The sequence below is a fragment of the Gekko japonicus genome, unplaced genomic scaffold (assembly GCF_001447785.1).
Source record: "Gekko japonicus isolate JY-2015 unplaced genomic scaffold, Gekko_japonicus_V1.1 scaffold1040, whole genome shotgun sequence".
Classification (NCBI taxonomy): Eukaryota; Metazoa; Chordata; class Lepidosauria; order Squamata; family Gekkonidae; genus Gekko; species Gekko japonicus.
This window is the reverse complement of record NW_015162511.1, coordinates 446,407-460,289: the sequence shown is the minus strand read 5'-3', so window position 1 is coordinate 460,289 and position 13,883 is coordinate 446,407. Positions and strand designations below refer to the sequence as shown.

General features: G+C 51.2%; 1 protein-coding gene across 1 annotated transcript in view; it reads left to right on the top strand.

The window, feature by feature from the left end:
- OCRL (oculocerebrorenal syndrome of Lowe) overlaps positions 1-13,883 on the top strand; it is a 24,497-nt gene that overhangs the window by 9,446 nt on the left and 1,168 nt on the right. Inside the window, exons 11-22 of the mRNA XM_015406149.1 lie at positions 342-458; positions 546-733; positions 1,329-1,440; positions 2,278-2,387; positions 3,376-3,511; positions 4,306-4,416; positions 4,634-4,799; positions 5,005-5,240; positions 8,541-8,660; positions 9,482-9,566; positions 12,544-12,671; positions 13,736-13,847. Of these exons, the coding sequence (XP_015261635.1) occupies positions 342-458; positions 546-733; positions 1,329-1,440; positions 2,278-2,387; positions 3,376-3,511; positions 4,306-4,416; positions 4,634-4,799; positions 5,005-5,240; positions 8,541-8,660; positions 9,482-9,566; positions 12,544-12,671; positions 13,736-13,847 (1,621 nt within the window). The remainder of the gene's footprint in view (positions 1-341; positions 459-545; positions 734-1,328; positions 1,441-2,277; positions 2,388-3,375; positions 3,512-4,305; positions 4,417-4,633; positions 4,800-5,004; positions 5,241-8,540; positions 8,661-9,481; positions 9,567-12,543; positions 12,672-13,735; positions 13,848-13,883) is intronic.

Sequence of the window (13,883 nt, the reverse complement as noted above, 5' to 3'; positions counted from 1 at the left end):
AGCCAAGTATAAAAAAATAAGTTATGCTCTACTCTCCTCTCCTCTCCTCTCCTCTCCTCTCCTCTCGATTGCCAATGGGTCTGCAGAAAGAAATGTCCTCTCCCTTTAATGAGATGATATTTACCTGGCGACGTCATTCAGCTCCTTGCCATGAAAGAACTCCCACCTCCCATCTCCACACATAAAGCCTCAGATGACAGGACGGCAATTTTTTTGTCTCCAGGCGATCAGGAGCTCTACCCCTTACTCCCTACCACCACCATCATTTTCAGCAGTAAGGCAAAGGCAGGCTTATACACAAAGCGGGTAGCCCTGCTAGTACGTCTCTTTGTGTCTCGCAGGTGCAGCTGGTGCGGCTGGTGGGCATGATGTTGCTCATCTTTGCCAGGAAAGACCACCTCGGCCACATCAGGGACGTGATGGCCGAGACGGTGGGCACAGGCATCATGGGAAAGATGGTGAGTCCCTGACGGCGGCGCTCCTTTCTCTTTCTGTGTGTGTGCCCACCAACCGCCGGTTTCTGCTTTGCTCCCCCCGCCTTGCAGGGTAACAAGGGAGGCGTGGCCGTGAGGTTTGTCTTCCACAACACCAGTTTTTGCATCGTCAACTCCCACCTCGCCGCCCACGTGGAAGACTTCGAGCGCCGCAATCAGGACTACAAGGATATCTGTGCTCGGATGAGTTTCCAGCCCCCCGACCTGAGCCAGCCGCAGCTGTCGATCATGAAACACGAGTGCGTCACCAGGGCGTGGTGGGAGGGAGTCCCGGCTCAGCTGTGTAGCCGGCCTCCCATTTGAGGAAGCCGGTGAAGTCTTGCCCCTCTTAGCCCTCTCGTGTATGCAGCTGTACTGCTTGCATTGTCAGCAGGGTAGTTGCCGTGTTCCTGGCCAGAGGTTCCCAGCATAGCAGCCTCTGCCTCGGTCTAGGCAGAGAAGTCCCAGCCGGTTGCAGGGAACGCAGCTTCAGCAATCAGCACCCTGGTTCTTACTGCATCGGTCAGGGACAGCACCACCAGGCTCTTCCCCCAGCTTGCTGGTAGCGTCATCTTAGTGTAGTGGTGAAGCCAGTGTGGTGTAGTGGTTAAGAGTGGCGGACTCTAACCTGGAGGACCGGGTTTGATTCCCCACTTCTCCTCCATATGAAGCCAGCTGGGTGACCTTGGGCGAGTTGCAGTTCTCTCAGAGCTTTCTCAGCCCCACCTACCTCACAGGGTGTCTGTTGCGGGGAGAGGAAGGGAAGGCGATCGTAAGCTGCTCCGAGACTCCTTTAGGTAATGAAAAGTGGGGTATAAAAACCAACTCTTCTTCTTTTCTCCTTTGTCTTCACAGCGTTGTCATCTGGCTGGGAGACCTGAATTACAGGCTTTGCCTTCCTGATGCCAACGAGGTGAAGGTTCTGATCAGCAGAGGTGATCTTCAGCAGCTGTTGATGTATGACCAGGTGAGACGTCCTTGTGCGTGTGTGTGTGTGGAGTTGGGGCAACGGTTCACTCTTCTTGTGCTTGGAGATCCGAGCTTGGGCAACCTTAGTACGAGTACTTGTTTAGCAAGAAATTCCTCACCAAGGGTGATTATGTCATCTGGATTTCTTGTTTGAATGACTCAACTGCCAGACTTGTCCGACTCCAGCCCAACCTTTTGCTGCAAACGAACTTTTGCATTTGCTATGTTTGTTGCTCGCAGCTTTGCGCTTTCTGTTTTTAACTCTTTCTTTCTGAGGTTGCATATATGGCCCCGTACCCCCCTGGAAAGTTTCATCTCTTTCTCTCCCGTGTGCTAACAGAAGGAGCAACAGAAGTTAGATTGCCGTACTTGGGGGTGGGGTGGGGCCTGTCCCCATTTCTCCTGCCATCTTGGGTCCTGCGAGATTTTGCACTGAAAACGGGAGCCTTTATGAAGCTGTGAGGAGAAGCAAGGGGTTTTGAGAACTGATTGGGTGCCCAGCTGTAACCAGCATTGCGTATTGCTGTAGTGTTTCCACCACAGCTCCTATTAGGGCTGAGGTTTAACTTTTCATGCCCATATATCTAATCTCCCCCCCCCCCCCAAGTGGCTGGAGCAGTTTGGGTCCTCTGCTGCAGGCCATATAATATGCCAGCTGGTGTGGGGTGCCATCCCTGCAGGTTGTGGCCACGTATCCTGTTTCCACAGGGCAGTCTGACCCCTTGCTGTGGCGTCCACCACTGTGGTGGCTGTCTACAAGCTCAGTGTCAGAGGACAGAGAGAAGTTTGTTGCCACACTGATAGGGTTTCTCTCCTTTTCTTTCTTTTTCTTCAGCTCAATATTCAACGCACTCAAAAGACAGCTTTTGCTGACTTCACAGAGGGAGAGATTAAGTTCATTCCCACATACAAATTCGACTCAAAAACGGACCGCTGGGATTCCAGGTAAGCAACTGCCAGGGAACCGGCTGTAGTTTCTTCCTGCTTAGGTTCTCTGGAAATCCCTTGTGGCTGTTTCTCTCTCCACGTATGCCCTTTCCTTCTGCGGTCTTAGTAGCCAAAGTAACGTTTGCCAAGCCACATAGTTCACCCTCAGCTGCTCTTCACAGCTTCTCCCTGCGGCGGCAAAGAAGCGTTGCTGTGATTTATGCAGCAGGAAGTGGTCTGGGACTGAGGGGGAAACCGGTTTGTGCGTCAGGTTGGCCCGCCTGCTCTTTCCTCCTCCTCTTTCACCCTTTGGCTGAGAGAGAGTGACTGGTCCAAGTTCCATAGCGAAGTGCAGGTTTAAACCCAGGTCTTCCCAGTGCTAGTCCAGCACTCAAACCTGCACCACAGTGGCTGTTTACTAGCAAGAAGGCCTGGAATAAAATTTCTCCTGTACTCAAGATCCATCTGGTTGGATAACTAATATGGGATCATCCCAGCTTTATTGCTCATGACCTAAAAGAATTAGAATTCCTTAGACAGGCAGATAACACATCCTTTGCTGTAGTCATGAACCAGAGGAAGGCACAAACAGGATTTGAGTTGAATTCGGGAACTCTGGTGCCAGTAAAAGGTAAAGGTTCCCTTGCTCGAAAGCCAGTCGAATCCGACTCTAGGGTTGCGGTGCTCATCTCCGTTTCAAAGCTGAGGAGCCAACGCTGTTACCTTCCCACCGAAGTGGTACCTATTTATCTACTTGCAATTTCTTGCTTTCAAACTACTGGTGCCAGTAGGGACTGCCATATTTCCTGAAGTCTGCAGAGTTGAGGGATGGCATCAGCAGAAATGACTTGGAGCCCAAGGCAGTATGTGTGCGTTATCGGCTAGATTGCAAGAGGGTATGCAGGGTGGGAACAGGTCGCGTGCAGGGTCTGAACAGGCAGCAGGAGCCTTTTGTGCTGAGGCAACGGGCCCAGCAGCTGCAGCCTCCGTTCTTCTCTCTCTGCAGTGGGAAGTGCCGTGTGCCAGCCTGGTGTGACCGAATCCTCTGGCGAGGAGGCAGCGTCAATCAGCTCCAGTACCGCAGCCACATGGAACTTAAAACAAGTGACCACAAGCCCGTCAGCTCCCTCTTCCTCATTGGGGTAACTGTCCCTTTGTGACCACCACTCTCTTAAGTCACTTGGTCGCCACTGTGTGGGTAGCTCCTTGCAGCCGAGCTGTCCTCTGTCGAAGAGGCCTCAAGCTCTTCCAAGCGACCACACCCTTTGTAGTGTAGTGTAGTGGTTAAGTGCGCAGACTCCAATCTGGGAGAACCGGGTTTGATTCCCCACTCCTCCACTTGCACCTGGCTGGATGACCTTGGGCAAGCCGTAGTTCTGATAAGAGCTGTTCTTGAAAAAAAGCCGTTTCTGTCAAGAGCTCTCTCAGCCCCACCTACCTCACAGGGTGTCTGTTGTGGGGAGGGGAAGGAAGGGAAAGGAGTTTTTAAACCGCTCTGAGACACCTTTGGGTAGTGAAGGGCAGGGTATAAATCCAATCTCTTCTTCTTCTTTGGCACAAAGGATGGGCATGTCCCGGCTTCAGCTGTGTGTGCTTCCGGCACACCCATCTCTCCCTGTTGTGAGCATGTCTCCTCCTCAAACCACATAGAAGCAGACTGGATTGTCTGTGAAAAGTTGACCTGATCTCTGCAGTAGACTGCTGGGCTTCTCCGGCACTTTGGCTTGGAGCTGTTGTGTCAGCTTCGGGAATCGACCCTCATTACTACATTCAAAACTGCTGCCCTGCGTTGCCCAAGAAGCTCTGAGGCGTCACCACCTTCAGGGCTGGGAGGGAACGGGGAAGTGGCCAGATAGTGGCTTTTGTCACATAATTCTGTGTGTGCTGGGGAGGAAAGAGGGAGGCCCAGAAGTATGATTTTACCTGTTTCTTATAGGTAAAAGTCGTGGATGAACGACGGTACCGGAAGATGTTTGAAGATATTGTTCGGATGATGGACAGGATGGAGAACGAATTCCTTCCGTCTCTGGAGCTCAGCAGGAGGGAGGTACGGCTTGAACGGGTCCTCTCCCTCCCCCGTAAAGAGAGACTGCTCCACAAAGGCTGGAGTTCCTCTTGAGGAGATCACTGTCTAGTTGAGGGGTGGTACACAGCAGTGCTTCGAGTCAGCTCCGTGCGGCGTCCCCCTTCCGAGGGGAAATCCTGGCAGCCGGTCTTCCCCTCACCAGCTACTGAGCCGTCTTCCTTTCCACTTCATCCTCCAGTTTTCATTTGAGAATGTGAAGTTTCGGCAGCTGCGGAAGGAAAAGTTCCAGATCACCAACAATGGCCAGGTCACCTGCCACTTCTCCTTCATCCCCAAGCTGAACGACAGCCAGTACTGTAAGCCGTGGCTTCGGGCCGAGCCCTGCGAGGGTTACTTAGAAGTGGGTCAAAAGGGGGGGGGGGGGGGATGCCTCGGACCGTTTTCCTCTCCTGCCTTTTCCTTTTTCAACTTTCCTCTCCTGCCCTTTCCTTTTCCAGCTCTCCCCTCTTTCCTCCGCGACAGTGGCCCTTCCCCGTCTCTGCCCCACCTCCTGCCCTGTGTGGATAGTGGCGGGGGTCTTAAGGTCTTCCTGCTTCCCTCCCCTTTCAGATGAGACGGTGGACATATCCCTCGACGTGTACGTCAGCAAGGACTCGGTGACCCTTCTGAACTCGGGAGAGGACAAAATCGAGGAGATTCTTGTCCTCCACCTCGACCGAGGCAAGGACTACTTCCTCACCATCAGTGGGAGTTACCTGCCTAGCTGCTTTGGGACCTCCTTGGAGGCCTTGTGCCGGATGAAGCGGCCGATCCGTGAAGTCCCCGTCACCAAGCTCATCGATCTGGTAAGAAGCGGAGGAGGCGCTCCAGCTGCTTCATTCGCTGGATGTTTCACCACCCCTCCTCCCTGATCAGAAAACGGCTGCCCCTTCGTCTTGGGGTGGAGACTCACACGTGTGCCTCGGCCTGCGCTGTGGTCCCCCAGTGCTCATGATCCACATCTGCAGCCACGCACCTTCTTTCCTGCGAGCTGTCCAAATCCGTGCCTGCCGTTGGTTCCTCTCCATTTGAGTCATCACGGATTTTGTAACCCAAACTTCCCCTTCGTGTGGTCTATCAACTCTGTGTGTGTGTGTTGTACATGCTTTTCCCATCCTTTAGCCAGTTGCTTGGATTGTTTCCATTCCTGCTTTGGGCCTTTGCTGATAACTCACTTTATATATCTCTCTCTCTGTTTCTCTCCCCCTCTTTTGCTCTTGCTTTCTTGCGCTGGCCTCAGGGAGAAGAGAGCTTCCTTGAAAAGGTAACCGTCTGTGTTTCCAGTGTTCCCCAGAAAGCTTGGTCCTGTACCGAGGGCCGCTCTAAAAGTCCATACGTGCTCCAGGAGTTGGTCTCCTCAGTGGCTGATTGCACACGCTGTTTCACTCTGTTTTCTCTGTGCTTTCAGAAATAGTCCCAGATACAGTGGGTGGATCATGTTTTGATTTTGCCTGGAGTTTTGGTGCATCAGGGAGGGGCGCAAGGTGGCATGCAACACTTCCTTCTTTATTTCGGACTTCCAGATGTCAGTTCTTTCCTGGCTGCTGCTCTCTCTTTCAGGCCCTCAGAAAAATAATGCGAGTCAAACGTCCCTGGTTTTCTCTCCTCCCACTAGGCATTGGCTTCTACTCCCCAGTGGCTGTCCTTGGTTGTGGCTAGTCATTTTCAGTAATGTTTATCAGGTTTTATGTGAGTATCCCCCCCCCACACACACACACACCCCAAGCAAGATACCAGGGGGTTTGGCAGCTCCGTGGCAGGCTAAGAATTTCTCCTGTAAATGCTTTTTTCAATCATTTTTAAACATTTTTAAAGGTGTGTGCTTCTTTAAGCAGAGGGAGGTACTGTAGTTGACTAATTTCTGCACTGAGCATGGAGGTTGGAGTAGGTGACCTCTAGGTCCCCTTCTAACTCTGTGTCAAGAAACGGGTCTCCTTTGAGAGAGTTTTTCTGCCTGTTATCTTTCTTGACTATAGAAGTCATCACCCCCACCTGCCGGCCTGTTGTTGTTGCTGCTTAGGCTGGCAGAAGGGATTAACTTGCAGCCGCTGAGAACTGTTATCTAAAGTGGTTCATAGCTCGCAGTTTAGAGATCTGTCCTGGTAACAGCTTTCTATTGGCTAAATGGCTTTTCTTTCTGCACTGAGAACTTCAGCCCCAACAGAAAAAAATTGCCCCACAAGCCACAAAATCCTGGCTACAGGCCTGAATCACAGACACTTTGGGCTGGTCTGCGGCCGTGTCATTCATCTGAAGATCCAGGAAGCCCAGCTTGTATTTTATTAAAGTGATGCAGCAGCCACCTGGAAAGTCACAATCGCATTTCCTCGATGACATACGAAGCTGTCGATGGCATTGCTCTCTTCCTGCCAGCACCACTCACCCACCCTGAATCCAGCCAGTCGTGAGAGAAGGAGTTATGGAACAATGCAGTCAGAGCTTGCTGAATCACACAGCAGTGCTGTATTTTGGTGTTTGGTCACAGTGTGTTCAGCCATAGGGATTGATTTCCCTGTACGTGTCAGGAAGTGGGCTGTGGCAGAACTTCGTTTTCCCTTTCTCTCCCGCCCCCATACGGAATGTGAACACATTGGTCCACCGAGCTGTCTACTCTGAGTAGCAGCTTTCTGGGGTCTTGGGCAGTGTTCCCTCTAAGCTGAGTTAGTGTGAGCTAGCTCACTGTTTCTTAGCCTCCGGCTCAGAGATTTCTGTCTTCGCTCGGGAAGGATGGCTCCAGAGCAAACTAAGTTATGCAGTAGCCAAATCGCTTGCTCACAACTTTAATGCCAGTAGCTCACAAGGTAGAATTTTTGCTCACAAGACTCCACAGCTTAGAGGGAGCATTGGTCTTGGGCAATGGAAGGTCTTCCCCAGCATCTGTTATCTGAGACTGTGGACAAGACAATGCCAGGGGTTGAACCTGGGATCTTCTGCTTGCAGAGCGTGAGCTCTGCCGATGGAGCCATGACTCTGCCCCGGATGAGGGAGATGATCATTCAGAGGGCAGTGGTGTGAGGTGGAGGAGGCAGTTGCTGAAGCCAGCCCCAAATTACTGTTGCTCAGGCTGAGGTCACCCATGAGACCTGGTAAATTCTATTTCTGCTTCCTTTTCATAAGAACATAAGAGAAGCCATGTTGGGTCAGGCCAGTGGCCCATCCAGTCCAACACTCTGTGTCACGCTGTGACCAAAATCCAGGTGCCGTCAGGAGGTCCACCAGCGGGGCCAAGCACCAAGAATACACCCTCCCGAGTAGTATTTCAAGGAGTCCCGGCCACAACTGTTGTTGAGTCTTCCACCATCGCCTTGGCTTCTGTCCCAGCCAGTGCTCCCTCTAAGCGCCAAAGTCTTGTGAGCAAAAATTCTACTTTGTGAGCCAGTTTGGTGTGGTGGTTAAGTGCGCGGACTCTGATGTGGGAGAACCGAGTTTGATTCCCCACTCCTCCACTTGCACCTGGCTGGATGGCCTTGGGCAAGCCGTAGTTCTGTCAGAGCTGTTCTTGAAAAAGAGCCATTTCTGTCAGAGCTCTCTCAGCCCCACCTACCTCACAGGGTGTCTGTTGTGGGAGGGGAAGGGAAAGGAGTTTGTAAACCGCTCTGAGACTCCCTTGGGTAGTGAAGGGCGGGGTATAAATCCAATCTCCTCCTCTTCCTTTTCAAGGAGTGAGCAAGCAATTTGGCTTCTGCATAAATTAGTTTGCTCTGGAGCCCTCCTTCCTGAGCTAAGACAAAAATGTGTGAGCTGGAGGCTAAAAAACTGTGAGCTCGCTCATACTAACTTAGCTTAGAGGGAACACTGGTCCCAGCATGTTAGACGTATACCTCATGTCGGTAGCAGTAAGAGAAAGAGGGGCTTTGTGTGTGTACGGGCAGAACTTCTTTCTTAAAACTGTGTGTCCAAAGAAAGGGAACGCATGCCTTTAGGGGAGGCTAGATTGCATATTTAGAGGTGCAGAGTGAATTCAGGTTTCATGTCTGAGACAGACATCTGCTGAGCAAGGAAGACGGTGGATGCAGCAAACTGACCTCCCATTAGGAGCTGAGAAAGCCCACTCCTCCGCCCTTGCGTGCTCTCGTCCCACCTGTGCTCTTGTCTTTGGCCCTCAGGAGAAGTCTCTTCTGGAGATGGTGCCCCAGGACAGCGAGGACTCCGGTGATCGACCTTTGCAAGTACCCAAGGAGATCTGGATCTTGGTGGACCACCTCTTCAAGAACGCTTGCCATCAGGTGTGCAGAGGGGGGCTGTCTCAGTGAGAGGGTGCCTTTCTGGAATCCCAGATGGATTGGCAGGGGTGGTGCTCAACCTGTCTAGGACAGGTGTTACGCATTGGGCATGCTCATTGTCAAGAGCCACTTCCCATGCTGTGTTTCTGAGTGATTGGCTTGTTCTGACAAGCCACTAGTGACTGCAGGGGCAATATATGCTTGCTTATGAGGTTTAAGAAGAAGAGAAGATCGGATTTATACCCCGCCCTTCACTCAGAGTCTCAGAGCGGCTTACAAACTCCTTTCCCTTCCCCTCCCCACAACAGATACCCTGTGAGGGAGGTGGGGCTGAGAGAGTTCTTTCAGAACTGTCCTTGAGAGAACAACTCTGACAGAACTATGGCTTTCCCAAGGTCATCCAGCAGCTGCAAGTGGAGGAGTGGGGAATCAAACCTGGTTCTCCCAGATTAGAGTCCACACACTTAACCACTACACCAAACTGGCAGAGATGTGAAAGTGGCTTGGAAAGCAAAAATGTGAAAGTGGCTTGGAAAACCCACTTCTTTACAACCAAGTCTACCCTTGAAAAGCAACTTCAGCCACATTGCTACTTCAGTCCAAGGAGTCGCGTGACTCATCTAAGCCATTAAACGATGTGATAAAAGGAGAAGCAGGGAAATGTCTTGCAGGGATGGATGTCTCTGGGATTTCCTTGGGGTATCCAAATCTCCATCCCGGCAACTTTTTCTAGTTCTCTAGAAGCTCAGGTGCACGTACAGCCCAGTCCAATCCCTTCCCTCCTGTCTTGACCATGTGTGCACACTCTTGGTTCTTTCTGGCAGGAGGACCTCTTCCAGACCCCAGGCATGCAGGATGAACTGCAGGACATCATTGAGTGCCTGGATACGACCATTCCTGAGACTATCCGTATCCTTCTTGAATTCTGGAGCGGGGCCTCCCCTCATCTGTCTGTTAGCTCCTGCCATCCCTGAGGCTTAAGGTTAAGTACAGACACACACAGTTAAAAAAAAAAAAAATCAACAGTTAATCAAAAATCAACAGTTAATCTCAGTGTGGCAACTCCAAGCTCGCCTTTGCTTAACGGATTAACTCCGCTCTGCAGAAGGCAGCCCAGAAACGTCTCAGGGTTGTTGTTTTTTTCCCATTTTCCAGGGAAAGAAATGCATGAGTTAAGTGGCAGTCACTAAAAGAGCCTCTCTAGGTGTCCTTGCAGGATGAAGGTCTTCATAGACATCCTAGAGCACATTGAAAACCCCAGTTCTTGTCCTGACCAGGATAGCCCAGGCAAGCCTGATCTCATCAGATCTTGGAAGCTAAGCAGGGTCGACTCTGGCAAGTACTTGGAAGGGAGACCTCCTTGGAATACCAGGGCTTGGGATGCAGAGGCAGGTAGTATCAAGCCACTTCTCTGAAAACGTCTTAGCCCCAGTAGGGGTTGCCAGAGGTCAGCACGAGGCACACAACCATACACACACACACACACTAAAAAAAGGGAGGGGAAACCAGTTCTTTACGGCCATGTCTGATCATGGAACAAAAGGGCCTTCCTTGACCCATGTAAGTAGTCCTGATTCCATCAGATGGCCCAGATGACCATTTGCCAGATGGCTAAACATTTGGAAGAACTTCCTGACAGAGCGGTTCTTCAGTGGAATAGGCTTCCTCAGGAGGTGGTGGGCTCTCCTTCTTTCGAGGTTTTTAAACAGAGGCTAGATGGCCATCTGACAGCAATGCTGATTCCGTGAACTTAGGCGGATTATGAGAAGGGAGGGCAGGAAGGGTTGCCTCAGTGCTTAGTTCTTGTGGCTCTTTCTTACACACCCAGGGAAATACTAATCTCCACTTTGGAATTGGGAAGCAAATTTTCTTGAGGCCAGCTTGGCTGGAGATCTTGGAAGGTTTTTTTTGGGGGGGGGGTTGCCCTCTTCTGGGCATGGAACAGCGGTCACTGGGGGGGGGTATTTGGGAATTTCCTGCATTGTGCAAGGTGTTGGACTAGATGACCCTGGAGGTCCCTTCGAGCTCTATGATTCTATGACTGCTTAGCCTGTTGTGTGTGTGAACCTATGGAGCTTCTTTCTAGAAAGACCATATAGCCAGGTACTTTTCTTCTCTGACCGTTCTGGAAGTCTCCCAAGCAATGCTCCCTCTAAGCTGTGGAGTCTTGTGAGCAACAGTTCTACTGGGTGAGCTACTTGGCATTAAAGCTGTGAGCGAGCCATTTGGCTGCTGCATAAATTAGTCTGCTCTGGAGCCATCCTTCCTGAGCAAAGACAAAAATGTGTGAGTCGGAGGCTAATAAACTGTGAGCTAGCTCACACTGACTCACCTTAGAGGGAACACTGCGAGTCCCCAGTTTAGGCAGAGATCCTGCCCTGCCGCTCAAGTCCCTTTAACTGGAAATGGTTCCTCTGTGGGCAGTGCCTGTTCCCTGCTGCAGGGCTGTGGCCACTCCTCTTGAGTTTATCGCGAGGGTCTTAGTTCTGAGCCTGATTAGAAATTACCTTGACTTCTCACTGTTTTTACAACCTAAGCCCTAAACAGCAAACCCTCATTCCACGGGAGGAGAACCTAAAAGCTAGTTATCATGTAACTTAACAACAGCTGCCAAATGTTTCGCCACACGCAGAGTGGTTTTGTCCATCTTTGTCTCTGAGTAGCCAGGATGATTTCGCTTCTGGAGAAGGAGAGTTCTGATTAAATAATGGGAAGATCAATTCAGCTGTTAGGTCTGAGAATCTAGGAGAATCAATGAAGATGTGGTCTACAGAGTCGGTTTTGTTCCTGCCACAAGTGCAGAGTCTATCATAAGAACATAACATAAGAACATAAGAGATGCCAATGTTGGATCAGGCCAAAGGCCCATCCAGTCCAACACTCTGTGTCACACAGTGGCCGGAAATACCAGGTGCCATCAGGAGGTCCACCAGTGGGGCCAGGACATTAGAAGCCCTCCCACTGTTGACCCCCCCCCAAGCACCAAGAAGACAGAGCATCACTTGCCCCAGAGTCCCTATCTATACCTTGTGGCTAATAGCCACTGATGGACCTCTGCTCCATATGCTTATCTAATTCCCTTTTGAATTCCTTTTCTGAATATTGAATTCCACTGAATGCTCCTGGCATCACTGCTGAGGGTGGGGCATTCAGGCACTAGCATAAAAGCCCTTCTATTCTTTGGAATAATTAACTCAGATAATTTGGCATTTCTGTTGGAGGGAGAGTGCCAACTGAGAAGGACGAACGCACTCTGCGGGCTCTGATTGGCGGGCTCTCGTAATCGAAGTCCCTCAGAAGTCTTCTAGAGAGCTGGGTCAGTTCTTGACTACTCGTTGTTTCCATCGCACTCTGGGTGTAACACCCAAGCATGACAATTTGTGATCCAGTAGTCTCTCCCAGTCACTTATGTTTTTAAAAAAATAATTAGACATTACCTAGGATGCAGAAACAACCAGCTTCCTGAATAGTTCTGTGGACTTGGGGGGAGGGGGGGGTCCTGGTCAATGCTCCCTCTAAGCTGTGGAGTCTTGTGAACAAAAATTCTACTTTGTGAGCTACTGGCATTAAAGCTGTGAGCAGGCGATTCGGCTGCCGCATACCTTCGTTTGCCCTGGAGCCCCGCCCTTCCTGAGCTGAGACAAAAATCTGGGAGCTGGAGGCTAAAAAAACCTGTGAGCTAGCTCACACTAACTCAGCTTAGAGGGAACACTGGTCATGTGTTCATCTTTAGTGCCTTCTGCATTACTTTGTCCTGAAGGCTTCTGGGGAATCTAAGAGGGAATCCAAAGTTGGATGAACAGACGTAGCCTGAGAAGAGGGTTGCTGGGAGAAGGCAGAACGGAGGCCAGCCGAGCACCATCCCTCCTTGACAAGCTCCGGCTAGCTGGCAGTAACCACTCTGTGGCCGAAGCCCTGCTGATCTTCCTGGAGGCGCTGCCGGAACCAGTCATTTGCTACGAGCTGTATCAGCGCTGCCTTGACTGCTCCCAAGAGAGCCGTCTCTGCCGGCAGGTAAGCCCTTGTTCCCTCTAAGCTGTGGAGTCCTGTGAGCAAAAATTCTACTTTGTGAGCTACTGGTATTAAAACTGTGAGCGGGCAATTTGGCTGCTGCATAAATTAGCTTGCTCTGGAGCCATCTTTCCTGAGCTAAGACAAAAAGGTGTGAGCCGGAGGCTAAAAAATTGTGAGCTAGCTCACACTAACTCAGCTTAGAGGGAACACTGCTCTTGAGTGCAGCAAAAAAGACAGTGCCGGAGCCTTACCTGGGCTGCGGTGCTCCCCTGCCTTCAGAACAAAGAAGCATTCATACAAAACAGATTCAGGGATGGGCGGAGTTACGAAAGCTCCAGGACAACGAGGCCTTTGCCTATGTGACGGACTGGCAGAGGGAGAGCTCCACAGACAGCGGCCGTTTTGGTAGCTAGTGCAGGGACGGGTCAGTCTGCGGCTTCGATGCCACAACAGCAGGGTGAGCTTGGCTGGGGCATAGAGTCCGTCCTTCTGTGCTGTGCTGTCCACATCATGTGGGTGACGAGAAGCAACGGCGTAGAGGATTGTGTATTACTTTCGCAGGCTTGCTGAAATGGCTGGCTAAGATGGCCGCAAAAACCTCTGGAGGTAAAACTAGCCCCCGTGATGTCGGGCTGGATCACGGAGGAAACTGAGGAGAGGCGTGCTTTGTGTTGTGTTCCGATTCCCGAGGTCTCTCCCAGTCCAATTACTTGAAAACCCTTCTACACCAGGAGTGAACCTGCAACATTCTCTATGTGCAGGGCCCGCACACACACACGCCAGCAGGCTTTCTCTTCTTGCCCTGAAGCTGAATGCAGAGCAATGCTCCCTCTAAGCTATGGAGTCCTGCGAGCAAAAATTCTCCTTTGTGAGCTACTGGCAGTAAAGTCGTGAGTGAGTGACTTGGCTGCTGTATGAATTAGTTTGCTCTGGAGCTATCCTGCCCGAGCGAAGACAAAAATGCATGAGCCGGAGGCTAAAAACCTGTGAGCTAGCTCACGCTGACTCAGCTTAGAGGGAACACTGATGCAGAGGCTCCAAGCGGTTCCCTTTCTGCCTTGCAGGTGATCAGCCAGTTGCCCCGATCCCACCGAAACGTGTTCCGCTACCTGATGGCGTTCTTGCGGGAGTTGCTGAAATATTCTGAGGATAACAACGTCAGTGCCAACATGCTAGGTAAGCGCTTCGCTGGGCTGGCCGGGGTGGGGGTGG